At 39.0% G+C, this 15,007-nt stretch overlaps 1 protein-coding gene across 1 annotated transcript in view; it reads left to right on the top strand.

Annotated features, from left to right (window-relative positions):
- Positions 1-15,007, top strand: part of LOC124776913 (filamin-C-like) — a 542,943-nt gene that overhangs the window by 368,348 nt on the left and 159,588 nt on the right. Inside the window, exon 10 of the mRNA XM_047252124.1 lies at positions 1,790-2,015. Within this exon, the coding sequence (XP_047108080.1) occupies positions 1,790-2,015 (226 nt within the window). The remainder of the gene's footprint in view (positions 1-1,789; positions 2,016-15,007) is intronic.

A 15,007-nucleotide genomic window follows, 5' to 3' on the forward strand; every position in this document is an offset into this window, starting at 1 on the left:
CCTTATTGTTGACAAAGATGTCGGCTAAGGTTCTTGGTAATGAGTTGCCCATAGCTAGGCCATCCTTTTGTTGATATATTTGATTGTTAGAGGAATAGTCATTGAAACCTAATGTAACCTCAAGGAGGTCAATTCGCTATGATTAAGCATGTTATGACGCAACAAATTTTCTCTAATTATTTCAGTTGTTTCTGTCACCGGGATGTTGGTGTATAAGTTTTTAATATCTAATGTAGCAAATCTAGCATTTATTGTTATAGCAACATTATGTATACTTGTTGCAACTTCATAACTATTTTTGACAGAAAAGTTTTTTTCATATATATAAAATAGAATACAGGCAGGAAATTGTTTCCTGCCCCGTAGTATATTACGAATGAAGATAAGGTAACTTACTAACATTCTTTTATAAATTTGTCATTGAAAAGTTGTTTCACATACTTTTTTTATATTTTTTTATTAAACAGTGTTTTTTAAAAATGAACATGATTTCTTTAAATTGTAAACTTCACACAAAATGTATTTATACCTCAATTTTTAAGGCTAAACGTCTACCATTGGTCACCACTGGAGGCGTGCTTGTGCTCATAGCTTGCTATATAAACCCAGGCATAAGGTAGATTCTTTACAGTCTCCTGCCACACCTTGGTAGGCATGATGCCACCAGCAGTCGAACAGCGGGTAAAACATAATATTTACGTTATCCACTCTTATAAGATGGTTGTTATTAGTTTTGTCTAAGATATATATTGTAATTTCACAGTACGTCTGCCCTGAAAATGGCCCCTGTGATAGGCTGAAACTGGTTGGCACTAAATAAATAAAAAACGCTATTAAGACTGTTTTCTTAATACTATGTTTGTTTTATTTGTGTTTATGATTACTCTTGCACAGATATTTTTTCAGAATTATTTATGTCACTGTAATTAAATAAATAAATAAAGACAAAGAGCAAATTTTGAAACTGTTGGGACTGGGCAGTTACACACATAACACTTGATACATGCTAGAACTCTCTTATGCGTTACACTTAGAGTTGTAACAATACTATGAAAAAGAAATATGCTACTCACCAAACAACAGAGATGCTGACTTGCAGATAGGCACAACAAAAAGACTGTCACAAATAGAACTTGGGTCAACAAAGTTTCCTCCATCGATCGTAAGAGTCCATGAAGATACAGAAAATGGCATGATATCTGTAGCTCCAGTTGTTGTGCATTGTGTATGGATGGCACTGAATAAATTTTCTCCAGTTTCATATAGTGGAGATGCTATATCACAGCATCTCAGTTTCTTCATAGACTCTTACAATTGATGGAGGAAACTTGTTGACCCAAGTTCTATTTGTAACAGTCTTTTTGTTGTGCATATCTGCAAGTCAGCATCTCCGCTGTATGGTGAGCACCATCTTTCCTTTTCATAATGTTGTTACATTCCATCATGGATTTTCCATTGTTTGACACTTAGAACTGTGCTATTTTAACACATGCAAATACAGTAGTGTTTCCGAATAAGTAGTTTGTACAGCCATTATTTTCATAAAACACATTTTGTTGTTGCTAGTTATGTGGGCTGTTACTGTTGCACAGATATTTCTTCAGAATTATTTATGTCACTATAATTAAATAAATGAATAAAGAACTAGAGCAAATTTTGAAATTTTTGCGACTAACAGTTATCATACCGATCACATGTAACACTTAATACATGTTGGAACTCAGAAGTGTTTCTGCTTAAGTAGTTTGTACAACCTTAATTTTCATAAAACACTTTTTATTGTTGCTAGCTCCATGGGCTCGAGGGAGCTAATCCTGGTCAACCATTCAGTTTTACTGTGGATGCTACCCGCACTGGAGGTCTTGGAAATATCTGCTTGGATATAGTGTCAGGTGGTCGGTCTGTACCACATAGAATTGAAAACCTTGGAAATTCTATCTACAGAGTTTCATTTGTACCACAACAAGCTGGCAAGCATCGAATATATGTTTATTTCAATGGAATAGATGTTAAAGGTAAAGATATAAGATTTTTAACTGTTAAATTATGTGAAAACTTTTTTATTCTGTATTCATAGAAAATTCATCTTCCAGTTCCTATTAATCACTTGATACTTATCTCATATTTCATTTTTTCATTTAGATATCAACCTTTTGTTATTGTTGCACGTTGTCTCTCTTTATGTCTCTCTTGTTAAACTTTTTCTTGGAGAACTATCATTTTTGTAGACCCAGTATTGTTACAGACTACATGCCGTGTGAAATTTGTGAAAGCTTGGTGTAAACTGAGATAACTCTGGTTGTTTGATCCTATATTAAATATGAAAATGTAGCAGGAAAAAAGGAGTAAAGATACATAAAAATGAGATTGACAGAAAGTGTGGAATGTCTTACCACAAAGAGCTAGAAGGCAAATGTAAGGTTGTAGAAGCATACATAACTAGGGAAAAGATAGATACCAGATGTAGAAAAATCAAAGAGATCTTTGGGGAGAAAAGAAGCATCTCTTTCAATGTCAAGAGTTCAGACTACAATCCTGTACTAAGCAAAGAAGGGAAAGTTAAAAGGGGAAAGGAATATGTAGAGGGCTACTCAACACATAGGGGAGGTGTTGAGTCGCAACAGGCGTAATAAAAAGAACACACATTACACAAGCACAATGAACACACACGTGGCCACTGTTTTCAATCACTGTAGCCTGACTGTGAACTTGAACTGTGTCTGATGTGAGCAGCAATTCAGGATGGGTGGTGGGGGTAAGAAGGAATCATCAGGCAAGTAGGCAGAGGGATAACAGGGTAGGAGTAGGGCAAGGTGTTGTACTGCCTGTGTGAGCATGCAGGGACGTGGTGCAGCCAGGATAGGGCCACAGAATGCAGAGCCTGGACACTGTGCTGTGGGAAGGAAGGAGGGAGGAGTAAAGATTGGAAAAACGCTAGTGGGAGCAGGGAAGGGATAGTTAGGTGGAGGATTGGGACTAGCGAAGGTTGTCGCCAGGGGGTTGCAGGGAACAGAGGATGTGTTGTAGGCAGAATTACCACCTGCACAGTCGAGGAAAGCTGGGTAGGAAGGATGTTGATGGCATAGGCTGTGAAGCAGTCATTGAAGTGAAGTGCATCATGTTTGGCAACATGTTCAGCAGTTGGGTGGTTCAGATGTCATTCATGCAGACAGACAAATTTTTAGTTGTCATGCCCATGTAGAAGGGCAACAAAGCAGTCGCAACTTAGTTTGTAGATCACATGGCTGCTGTCTTTCACGGGATATGAGATGTCTGTAACAGGATTAAAGTGGGTGGTAGGTGGTAACGAGGAGAAGGGGGGTGGGGGTGTATGGAACAGGTCTGCATCTTACACTTTTACAGGGATGAGCCCTGAAGCAAGTGGTTGTGAGCAGTGGCGGAGCAGAGGCAGACAAAGGAGTGTTAGGAGTGTAATTTCACTCTACAAAGACCACAGTGAGACCTTTAGAATATTTTATGTGGCAACCTTGGGTGGCTAGGCTGTATGAAAGGGACTCATTGGTATGGAATGGGTGGCAGTTGATGTGGTGGAGATATTGTTGGTGGTTGGTAGCCTCACTCTGTGGGGGCGCAGTAACTGGCTAGAATGGGGCATCTTGGATGTCTGGATTTATGTACTTCAGGAAGCATGTAGTCTGTAGGAGCTTGGGGAGTTGTAAGTGTGAGGGGAGATATGGAGCCAGAGGAGAAGTTGTGGAATGCGCATAAGAATTTGAGGAGGGACAGGAGATCCTGCTGGATTTCTGGACTTGGATGATTGTGACAGCTGGTGGAGTCCCTTCACCAGGTGATTTTGGTGATTCGCAACCACAATGGTGTAGCCATTGTCAGCAGGTAGGACTATAAGTTTGAGATCAGTTTTTAGATTGTGTATTTGCAGTTCTTTTTGCAGATGTAATGTTGATTTCCATGTTGAGGTATTTGGCGAATGATTGTGAGGTAAGGTTCAAGATTATACAATTCTGAAAAGTTAAGAGGGGCTCATTTGGGGGCAGTGAGGATGGGTTATGGTGGGGTGGAAGAGTGAACTGAGTCAGTCAGTGTTCTATATTTGTTTTGGATGGAGTATGAGTGGTAGGATTGGTAGCAAAAAGGTTTTTCCACTGTAGGGACTGGGAGAAGGTGAGAAGGTCTTTAACTAGTCCAGCATGATTGAATTTGGGAGTGGGGCAATATGGAAGCCCTTTGGAAAGGACTGATACTTCTGTGCGATTGTGCCTTTTGGAGGACAGATTCATGACTTTGTTTCAAATCTGGATTCTGTGTGGTTGTGGGAGGAGTTCCTGAGGGTGAGGTAAATGTAGGTGGTCTGCAACAGAGGGGTTGTCAGCTATGAGGGAATGCAGGGGAGCTTTGGTGGCTCTTTTAGAGTTGGTAGATAGTGGCAGTCTGAGATGGGAGTAGGAAGTGAATTGGTCAGTGAGTTTTTTGAGGTGCCATAGTGCACCATGCTCCAGTTCCTGGAGAGGAAGAGTTTCAATCTTGAAGATGTGATGCAGAAATGAGGTATTGCAGAGCAGGAGAATTTAACAAAGGGAGAGGCAGTATTGCAAGGAGGTTTGGGACTGGTTAATATGGTTATGCAAGACTAGATTCCTGAAGGCTATTAACAGACAGAATTTAAACAGGTAGAAGACATTGTGCAAGGAGAGGTTGCTGCCAGAGATGGGTAATTTGATGGTCAGGCCATTTGAGGGGATTGTAGGGAGAGTTCCCACTGATGCAGTTCAGAAAAGCTGTTGTTGGCAGGAAGGATTCAGTTGGTGAAGGCTGCGAAGTAGTTATTGAAGGGAGGCCCATCATGTTTTGCGGAGTGTTCAGCACAACAGATGCTTGAACACAGTTTGGCAGCAGCCATTCATGTGATCACACAGGCTGTTAGTTGTCATGCTATGTAGAAAGTGGCACAGTGGTTGTAGCTTAGTTTGTAAATTACATGATTCCTTTACTGTTAGTCTTGTCCTTGATGGGATAGGAGACATCTGTAACAGGACTGGAGTAGGTAGTGGTGGCAGATGTATAGCACAGGCTGCTGCCGGGGTATGAGTCGTGAAGCAAAGGGTTGGGAGCAGAGGTGGAGTAGGGATGGATAAGGATATTGCATAAGTACGATGAGTGGGCAATACCACAGGGTGGTGAGGATAATGGGTACAATATTCCTCACATTAGGGCATGGCGAGAGGTAGTCAAAACCCTGTCAGAGAACGTGTTTCAGTTGTTCCAATCTGAGGTGGTAATGAGTCACGAGAGCAGTGCTCCTTTGTGCCTGGACAGTGGGTCATGGGGGCTGGTAGTGAACTGGAGAGACAAGGCACAGTAACTCTATATCAGAACAACATTGAGAGGGTAATTTAAGTCTGTAATGATATCAGTGAGACACTTGGCATTTTTGGAGAGGGACTGCTCTCTACTACAGATGTGATGATTCTGGTAAATTAGGCTGTATGGAAAGGATTTCTCGGTATGGAATGGGTGGCAGCTCTCGAAGTGGAGGCACTGTTGGTGATTGGCAGGTATAATGTGAACAGAGGTAGTGTTGTAGCCATCCTTGAGGTAGAGGGCAACATCTAGGAAGGTAGCCATTGGGTTGAAGAGGACCAGGTGAAATGAATTGAGGTGAAGTGTTGAGTTTCTGGAGGAACCAGGTCCAGATCACGAGGATTCTATAATGAATCTGAACCAGGGGAGGGTTTTGGGATTCTGGATGATTAGGCTGGCATACAATGTGTTCATGCAGGTGCCCATTGCTGAACCCTGGATTTAGCTGTAGGCGATCCCTTCAAAGGAAAAGTAATTGTGGGTGAGGATATAGCTGTCATGATTATCTGGAAGAAGATTGTAAATTTGGAGTCAGTTTGGCATTAAGGAAGGTAGTATTGAATAGCAACATTGGGCAGTGGCAGATACAGAAAAACCTCAAAGAGGGAGTGCTAAACAAATCTTGAACTACCTTTACTTTTACCATAATAAAAAATAATCAAGTGACATGCAAAATTTTAAGAAAGTTTTATTTAAACTGATTCTACTCATACACAAGAAAATGCCATCTTATGATACAAAAAAGTTACAGCTGTGGTTCTCTTCCTTAAATGATGAATTCTATGTGCCTATTCCTCCTGGAAAATTGATTAATTACTTCATCAATAGGGCACTCAACATCAGGGTGAGTGTTCAACAGAGCTAAGCCATTAAGTCAATCCTCCTTCATTGTCAACCTGAGCAATGTGTTTGTACACTACAATGTTGAAAAATTTCTTCCTATTGTAGCATTAGATGCAGGTAGACAAACAAATATTTTGCAAAGTGTGTTCAAAGTAGAATTGTCAGATCTAGGACAAACAGACAACACTTGCATAATGGAATCATGACCATTAAGGGTGTTTATGCTCATTTGCTTGTATTGAAGAATCCCTCCCATTGGCCTCTTTTTAATCAGAAAAAGTGATTCTTCTTCAAAGAATAGTAGCTCAGTCAAGCATTGATTCAGTTTGTGTACCAGATCCTTACTTTCATGTTTCAGTAGTTGTGAGGGCAAAAGTATGTTGAATTTTAAATGATTAATATTTTCTCTCGTGTCAGTTGTGTTGGAATAAAAACAGTCCTTATCCAATATGTCATAGCATTATCATTATAATCACAGTTTTCCCTGTGTCTTTGTCTGCCTGTAAGATGAGGAACACTCATCTCCACATCTAACTCTTCCATAACTGCCTTCACCTCTTCAACAACATGAGTAAAGTGGCTATCAGCATTAGCTTTCATGCCGTCATACATCTTAAGTGTCGAATCTAATTTTGCTGTTGCCATTGTGACGTCCAAGCTAGGGTCCTCTAAAATTTTGCTGACTGGATATGTTATGCTCAGAATGTCACTCAGTGTAAACAGAGTGATAGTAAACTCACAATTAGAGAGCTTGGAGGAGAATATTGGCTTTGGCAGCTGTTGTTGTATCCCTCCAACACTGTCTTCCTTTAAGAACTTTGCAGGCTGTTCCGAGATCAGCTGTTGTTTGAAAATGTGACTGCAGCATGTGTTCTAGTTGACTCTTCAAATTGCAAACCGCTTGCTAATGCTGTAAAGAACATTACTACTTCTTCAATAGTATCAAGTGAGTTTCTCACACTTGTAACTTTGCAGCTGCAAGAGACAGCGAGACTGAGCTAATGACTTTGACCTGCACTACTTGCATGTTGATTGCTTTCTTTTTTTATTGTAGCCTCAGTTCCTTTCAATTTTGACATATTAACTGAAAAACCATCATAGCCTGTACCCACACAGTAGTTCTTCAGTGACAGAGAAAGGCTTCCCATTCTCCTTACAATTGTAGTATCTAATACTTCACCAGTAACACTATGCTCTTCATCTTGACTCACTTGAGGTTCATCATCAATATTTCCACTACAACCATTGTGTTCATGGATGTCAATGAAACCCAATAATCTTTCATGTTATTTGCCATCACCATCAACATATCTTGCAGTTAAGCTTAGTTGGGCAATGTGCGCTGTGTAAATCTTAGAAGAGCTCTAAAGTTTCCCTCATTACTCGCTATACTTTCACGATCATTTTCGTTTTCTAATAGACTCCCACCATCTCTATGCCCCCGCAGAGGAATATTTTGCTTTCCATGAAATATGATTGTTTTTATTATAGGTACAAGATGGTCTCTGTTTTCTCTAATGCTTTCCATTCTCTGTCTTGACAACTGATTTATGGTGTCAAGTTCACAGTTGTCTCATGTCACCAAAAATAATTTTGCATGTGTTTATGCTTCAATGTGGTACTTGAGCTGAGAGTGGATCTCAAGGTCACAATCTTTACCATTAAGTAACTAATTTGACAGTTCAGAGGTTTGCTTTACCAGGATTAGCTGGCTGTTTCTCAAGGGGTTCCGTGCGGGGTGGGAGAGTGGCCATGTACATAAAAAACAGTATTCCCTTTGAGTCCATAGCCTATCATGGCACTGCACTGAACAGATATTTGAATGTTGTGCAGGGGCAGTTGAATTTAGTGAAACTAAACTTCTAATTTTTGTTGTTAATAGGTCCCCTAACTTTGACCTTAGAGCATTTCTGCTCAAGCTAGAGAGGGTTCTTGATTCATTGTATAGAAAGTATCAGAAATTAGTTATATGTGGTGACTTCATTATTAATTTTGTAGATCATGGTTCAAGAAAAAGGATCTTGGTAGATTTCCTAAATTCTCAAGATCTGATGCAGACTGTGTTTTTTCCAACTAGGGTGCAGGGGAACAGTAGCACAGCCATAGACAATATTTTTATTCTTTCTTCATTGCTAGATGGGCATTCTGTTAGTAACAGGGTGAATGGCCTTTCAGACCATGATGCAGAAATTTTAACACTAAAAGGCTTTTGTTCTCAAACAAATGTCACATGTAATTGCAAACTATGTAGGAAAGTTAATCCAATGACAATAGAGAGTTTTTTAAACCTTGTCAAGTAACAAGAGTGGCAGGATGTTTATAGTGCAATAACATAGATGATAAATGTAATGCTTTCCTTAACACATTTCTCATGCTCTTTGAGAGTTTCTTTCCATTAGAATGTTCTAAATGGGGTACTAGCAGTAAAAGGCTGCACGGATGGTTGACTAGTGGGACAAGGACATTATGTAGAACAAAGTGGGAATTGTATGAAAATGTTAGAAGGTACAGTAGCTCATTACAAACAGGTAAGGTGATTAAAAATGTTATTAATAAGACAAAGAGTATGTGGTATGCAAATAGAATAGCTAATTCACAGGATAAAATTAAAACCATATGGTCAGTTGTGAAGGAAAAGTCTGGTCAGTAGCACAAGATCGATGATATAAAGTCAGTTTGCAGTAAAATTATTTCTGTTTCTGATAAATCAGATATATGTACAGCATTTAACAATCATTTTCTGAGCATTGCTGGTGAATTAAATAAAAATTTAGTTTCTACAGGGAATCATAAACTCTCTTGGCAAATGCCTTTCCAAGATTGATGTCTGAAATACACCTCTGTGATACAGACGAGAGGGAGATTGAGTCAATAATTAAATCAGTGAAGACTAAGGACTCTCATGGTATGACGGAATGCCTAGCAGAATATTAAAGTACTGTGCTGCACATGTTAGCCCTGTACTTAGCCATATTTGTAATTTTTCCTTTAGGAATGCTCAGTTTCCTGAATGATTAAAGTACTCACTAGTAACGCTGCTTTATAAAAAGGGAAAAAGGGATAATTTAGACAATTTTAGACCTATTTCTATGTCATCAGTGTTTGCTAAAGTTATTGAAAAGGGTATGTGTGTAAGGATAAGTGATCATTTTAGATCACACGATTTGCTATGAAATGTACAGTTCGTCTTTAGAAGTCCTTTAACAACTGGAAATACTGTCTTCTGTTTACTCTGTGAGGTACTGGATGGGTTAAACAAAAAGTTTTGAATGCTAGACATATTTTTTGATTTAATTAAGGTGTTTGATTGTGTTGATCACAAAATATTGCTCCAGAAGTTGGCCATTATGGAGTACGGGGAGTAGCTCACAAATGGTTCACCTCTTACTTTAGCAACAGACAGCAAAAGGTCATTATTCGCAGTGTTGAGAATGGCTGTGATGTGGGGTCTGAGCAGGGTACAGTCAAGTGCGAGGTGCCCCAGGGATCAGTGTTGGGGCCACTCCCGTTCCTTATTTATAAAAATGATATGCCCTCTAGTATTATGGGTAACTCTAAAATTTCTGATGACACTAACTTGGTAGTAAAGGATGTTGTGTACAACACTGGCCCAGTTTCAAATAGTGCAGTTTGTGACATAAGTTCATGACTTGTAGAAAATAAACTAATGCTAAATCACAGTAAGACTCAGTTTTTACAGTTTCTAATACACAATTCAACAAATCTTGGCGTTTTAATTTCACAGAATGGGCTTATGATTAGTGAAGCATTTCTAGGTGTTCAGATAGATAGAAACTGTCATGGAAAGCCCACTTTCAGGATCTTGTTCAAAGACTTGATGTCATCATTCGGCATGAAAATTAGGCTATTTTACTTATTTTAATTCACTTAGGTTATATGGTATTATATTTTGGGATAACTCTTCCCATTCATGAGTTTGGGTATTTTGACATTGGTCTCTCAATATATATATTCCTTACTGTCGTTTCTTGTTAACAATATTAGCTTATTCCCAAGAATAAGCAGCTTTCACACGGTTAATACTCGGCAGAAATCAAACCTGTATTTGGATCGGACTTCTTTAACTCTTGTGCAGATAGTTCTGCAGTATACTGCTGCATCCATTTTCAATAATCTACCACTAGAATTCAAAAAACTTAGCAGTAATCCATGCACTTTCAAATTGAAACTGAAGAGTTTCCTCATGGATCACTCTTTCTATTCTGTCAAGGAATTCCTTGAAAAATTAATCTGATTCTTGTTGTATTTTTGTTTGTGTTTACTTAAACTTGTGGCTTGACATTTTTTGGGTTCATAAACACTTTATTTTTATCTGTTATTACTTTTATGTTGTAGTTTCATGTACTGGCATATTCCACAAACTTGGATATTTGCTCCTCAATTTGGTCTTACAGAACGTGGCATGTAAACAAATAAGTTTGGCAGACTTTGTTAGTGGTTCAGTCACAAGTTTCTTGGCGGTAATGGATTTCTTTCTTTCAACCATTTTATTATTCATAAAAATTTTAACAGTTAATGCAAAGAAGTCCCTTTTTAACTTGTGAGAACACCAGCCACGGATACTATTCAGAGTGATTATCGTACATTTGTCTGCATTCAACATGTCCCCTCTTGTTATGCTCACAAGGGGAAGGCCTCAGACACGGCCAACCGATTTGGCTCAAGTTTGGCAGGTCGCTTGTATACAACCTAAAATAAAGGACTCTGAGATATTTTGGGTCAACGCCCCCGCAATTTTGAGAAAATCACCCCTAAAAGTTATGACGAGCGATAGACTCAAAATTGGACGGTCGATAGATAATTGTAAATAGAGCATTTTTCACCATCGGGCATTGGTTCCGCAATCATGTACTTTTCCAGAAATTGAGGTAAGAAACTTTTACAACTGCCGCTTCTGTACCCACGTGGTAAACGCCTTTCGCCGACAGCAACGATAGCTCAGCATGCTCAGTCAGATTGCTGGCTGGTCTCTGTAATAAAAAAACTGAGTGAAAAGATCAACAACGAATTCAACGGATGTTATGTGACGTCCGCTACGATGAAATAAAAAATAGTGCAACGGCAAAGGGCATTGGAGAACCCAGGTTCAAATCTCGAAGAAACGTAGCGGATGTTCTTCTTTCCCTTTGTATTGATAGGGATAGGAGGGTCAATAAGGTAAGTAAATCAATAAAAGTGATAACAATAAGCTAGGCAAATAAATTTCTGAAACCTCTTGGGATAGTAAACAACTAAAATGATACTCCAAGTCACTTTTCAATGGCTCTTCCAGTCACTGTTACATGTCCTCACTTTACTTCCAACAACTGGATGGATGGTACTTGTCATATAAACATTCGAAACAAATATACTCATGGCACCAAGAACATCTGATGAATGCAATCTTTCGACAGCTACACTGTTCCTTCTGAAGAGTCGGCAGAAAACAAACTTGGTTTACATTTAAAAATGTCTCTTTCGGTAATTAATTTTGATGCATACCACGCATATGATATCTTAGCCAGAAAAATCGGTGCTGAAAGTTGGTTATGAATTATGCTGTGAATACTTATGGCATCCATGCGGTTGTGCATTTCCCACTGGGTTTCCAGAAGCACACTGCAATTCTGAAGCCTGTAAATACAGTTTTTAACCTGACGATAGAAATAAACATCACATGGCTGGCACAGAGGTGTGCAGTTTGGCGGTATTACTTTTACTGTGTACATTGGATAACCCTTGCCATCGATAAACATTGTGTCATATATTGTAGTATTAATTTGTCCACTCCTGGAATCCAATATTAGACAAAACTTATTATCAGAAATGTATGGTTTTAAAACATTGTCAAGAAATGTTCTGTAAATCGAATTTGTCAGTTTCTCGGATTTGGAGCAGGTAATGTACACATTTTTGAACTAGTCGGTTAAACGCTTGACCTCTTCTATAACCTGAGGACCAAATGTAACATTCGTTTCTTGTAAACACAGGAAAACCTTATGCAACACTTTTCCAGAGGCTGGGATGGCATATTGCGCCGTGTACAAATGAGTTAGTTTGTTTTTACTACCAACATTATGCAATAACATGAGTCGAATGTTCACCCAATACTCGCATCCTGTTTGATCATTGTTGATCAGGTAATCACGATTAAAACCGGTCGTAAGTGACACCGTTTGTGTGCTGAAAAGAGCCACCACTTTCTGTATATCTTCTATATTTTGTACCTCCTTATGAGAGAAGTATTTAGTGACGTGCTGTTGACGAATTTTATACTCCGATTTGAAATTTATTGCCAAAGATAATGTTGCAGCAAACATGAAATCCTTGTTGGCCGTATACTGAAGCGCTGCATGTGCAGCCCACTCCTGAAATATTATCATTACGACAATGAGATTTGACAAATCGGTCGTATGTCCACTTATTTATCGCCTGGTATTTATCGTATCTTGTCTCTCCTTTAACGATATCACTTTTCCACAATTTCAAGTCTGTCTTCCTTTTCAGGGCTGTTGTTGCTCCAATCTTTTGCAGTGTTTGTAAGTTCCAATTTGGATGATTCCTGGCTAGCACTACCGCCTTTACTTTTACCTCAAGGAGTATAGTAACCGGTTCCTAATACTCATAGGGAACAGATGAAGCACATATTCCCAGTGACGTGGAGATTTCAAAAGTGTTATGACCATTTTGCGATTGACCAGTCAGGATATCTTCCACTGAATAACTTTCTGCTTTGCCTTCATGGTATAGTACTTCAGTATCAACAAAAGTAATTTCGTTCATCAGCTCCAAAAATCGCTCGACGATAGACGCTCCTATCAATCTGAAACTCCAAGAAACAGAACTGCCTGCTTCCGGTAGTGCATTGATAATTCATCTGCCTTGCAACACTTTTACAAACCAAAACACAGCATTGAAAACTTCCCGCTTGCCATCGTCTGTGACAGGCTCCCAACTATATATTACAGCGCTATTCGAAGGGTGTACATCCTCCATTATTCAGATTATGCACCTGAAAGATATGACACAACAAACAATAACTAGTTACTACGGCATAAACAGATGAGCTAATTACTACAAACTACATACAGTATTCGTCATTTGTTACTTATGGAAGAACACTCTATTCATCCACAAAACGTATTTCATTCAGTGCATTAACGATGGAAAAATCACTACATGCATCCATGAGGTTCACGGCAGCCTAGTGATGGAAAACAACTCTTTCCATTTGACTTCTATAATGCTCGTGCTGGACACCTTCACTCTTACCGGTTCACAACTACGATATGACAAAGAGGCAACCAGGAAAAGATAACTCTCCCCGCATGCATTCTGTTCTGTGTCTCGCTGTAAACAAGCATTGTGCGGTTGGCTATCTGTGACCCCTCATGAGGAATTTGCAGCACTCTTACTCGGAGTTGTTTTCATGTGACAAAGGTTAAAAGTTTAATACTTTACTAACTCACGGCATTTGGGAAATTAGTTTACCTACCTTATTATTATCACTTCTTATTGATTTACTTACCTTATTAACCCTCCTATCCCTATCAATTGAGATATGGAAAAATACAAACGAAAAGAAGAACATCAGCTAGGTTTCTTTGAGATTTGAACCTGGGTTCTCAGATTCCCTTTGCAAGTGTGGTTTTTTTTTTTGTTCATTGTATTTTGTCATAGCAGACGTCACATGACATCTGTTGAATTCGTTGTTGATCTGTTCACTCAGTTTTTTTATTACAGAGACCAGCCAGCAATCTGACTGAGCACACTTAGCTACCGTGCCGGCGACGCTATCATTGCTGTCGGCGAAAGGCATTTACCACGTGGGTACAGAAGCAGCAGTTGTAAAAGTTTCTTACCTTGATTTCTGGAAAAGTATGCGATTGCGGATCCCATACCCGATGGTGAAAAATGCTCTATTTACAATTATCTATCGATCTGTCCAGTTTTGAGTCTATTGCTCATCATAACCTTTAGGGGTGATTTTCTCAAAAACGCGGGGGTGTTGACCCAAAATATCTTAGAGTCCTTTGTTTTAGGTTCTACGCAAGCGACCTGCCAAATCTGAGCCGAAACGATTGGCTGTGTCTGAGGCCTTCCCCTTGTCAGAAGTAGGAAAGATAGAACCTTTTTCAGGTTTCCTTGGAGCTGTGAGAAGATTGTGTTTTATATCATCACTAATATTTCCTAATGTTACTATATCCAAATAATTGGCAATATCCATGGGATTAAAGGAATCAGTCAGTGAACTTTGCTGTGGAACTTTCAGTGAAGTGCTCGGCTCTGCTTGTACATCTGGTGGCATTTTTATGGCTGAATGGGGACCAGAATCTTCAGATGTTTCTACTTTTCTTTTTCTCATTACATAATGATGCATTTTATTATACTGTTATGACATAGGTAAATTAAATGCCAGTTATTCTCGAATAAACACTTTATTCACACCGAAAAATGCAACACTAGTACACTCAGCACTAAAACACACACGGTCACACTTCGCATATTTCTAATATCACTAATCACAACACTGACTGAAGTCCATAGTAATAGCCAATAATCACAGTTGTTACCTTCTTATTGCTTCCATGTTATCGTGATGAATGTAGCTTTCAAAATGACTACCTGGAAGTGACTCTGCTTCCCTTATATATGTGGCTCGGTTGATTCAAGAACATTTTCTGCCAGAGTGTTCACTTCCAGACTTTTATGGAGTGTGAACAAATATCTGCTGTGAAAGTGACAAGCGAATATGTACCTTATGACATATAATATAAGAGCGAGTTTCCAAAGATGATGTCATCCAGCAATTTATATGTTGTGA

Source organism: Schistocerca piceifrons, chromosome 2 (genome assembly GCF_021461385.2).
Source record: "Schistocerca piceifrons isolate TAMUIC-IGC-003096 chromosome 2, iqSchPice1.1, whole genome shotgun sequence".
NCBI classification, from domain to species: domain Eukaryota; kingdom Metazoa; phylum Arthropoda; class Insecta; order Orthoptera; family Acrididae; genus Schistocerca; species Schistocerca piceifrons.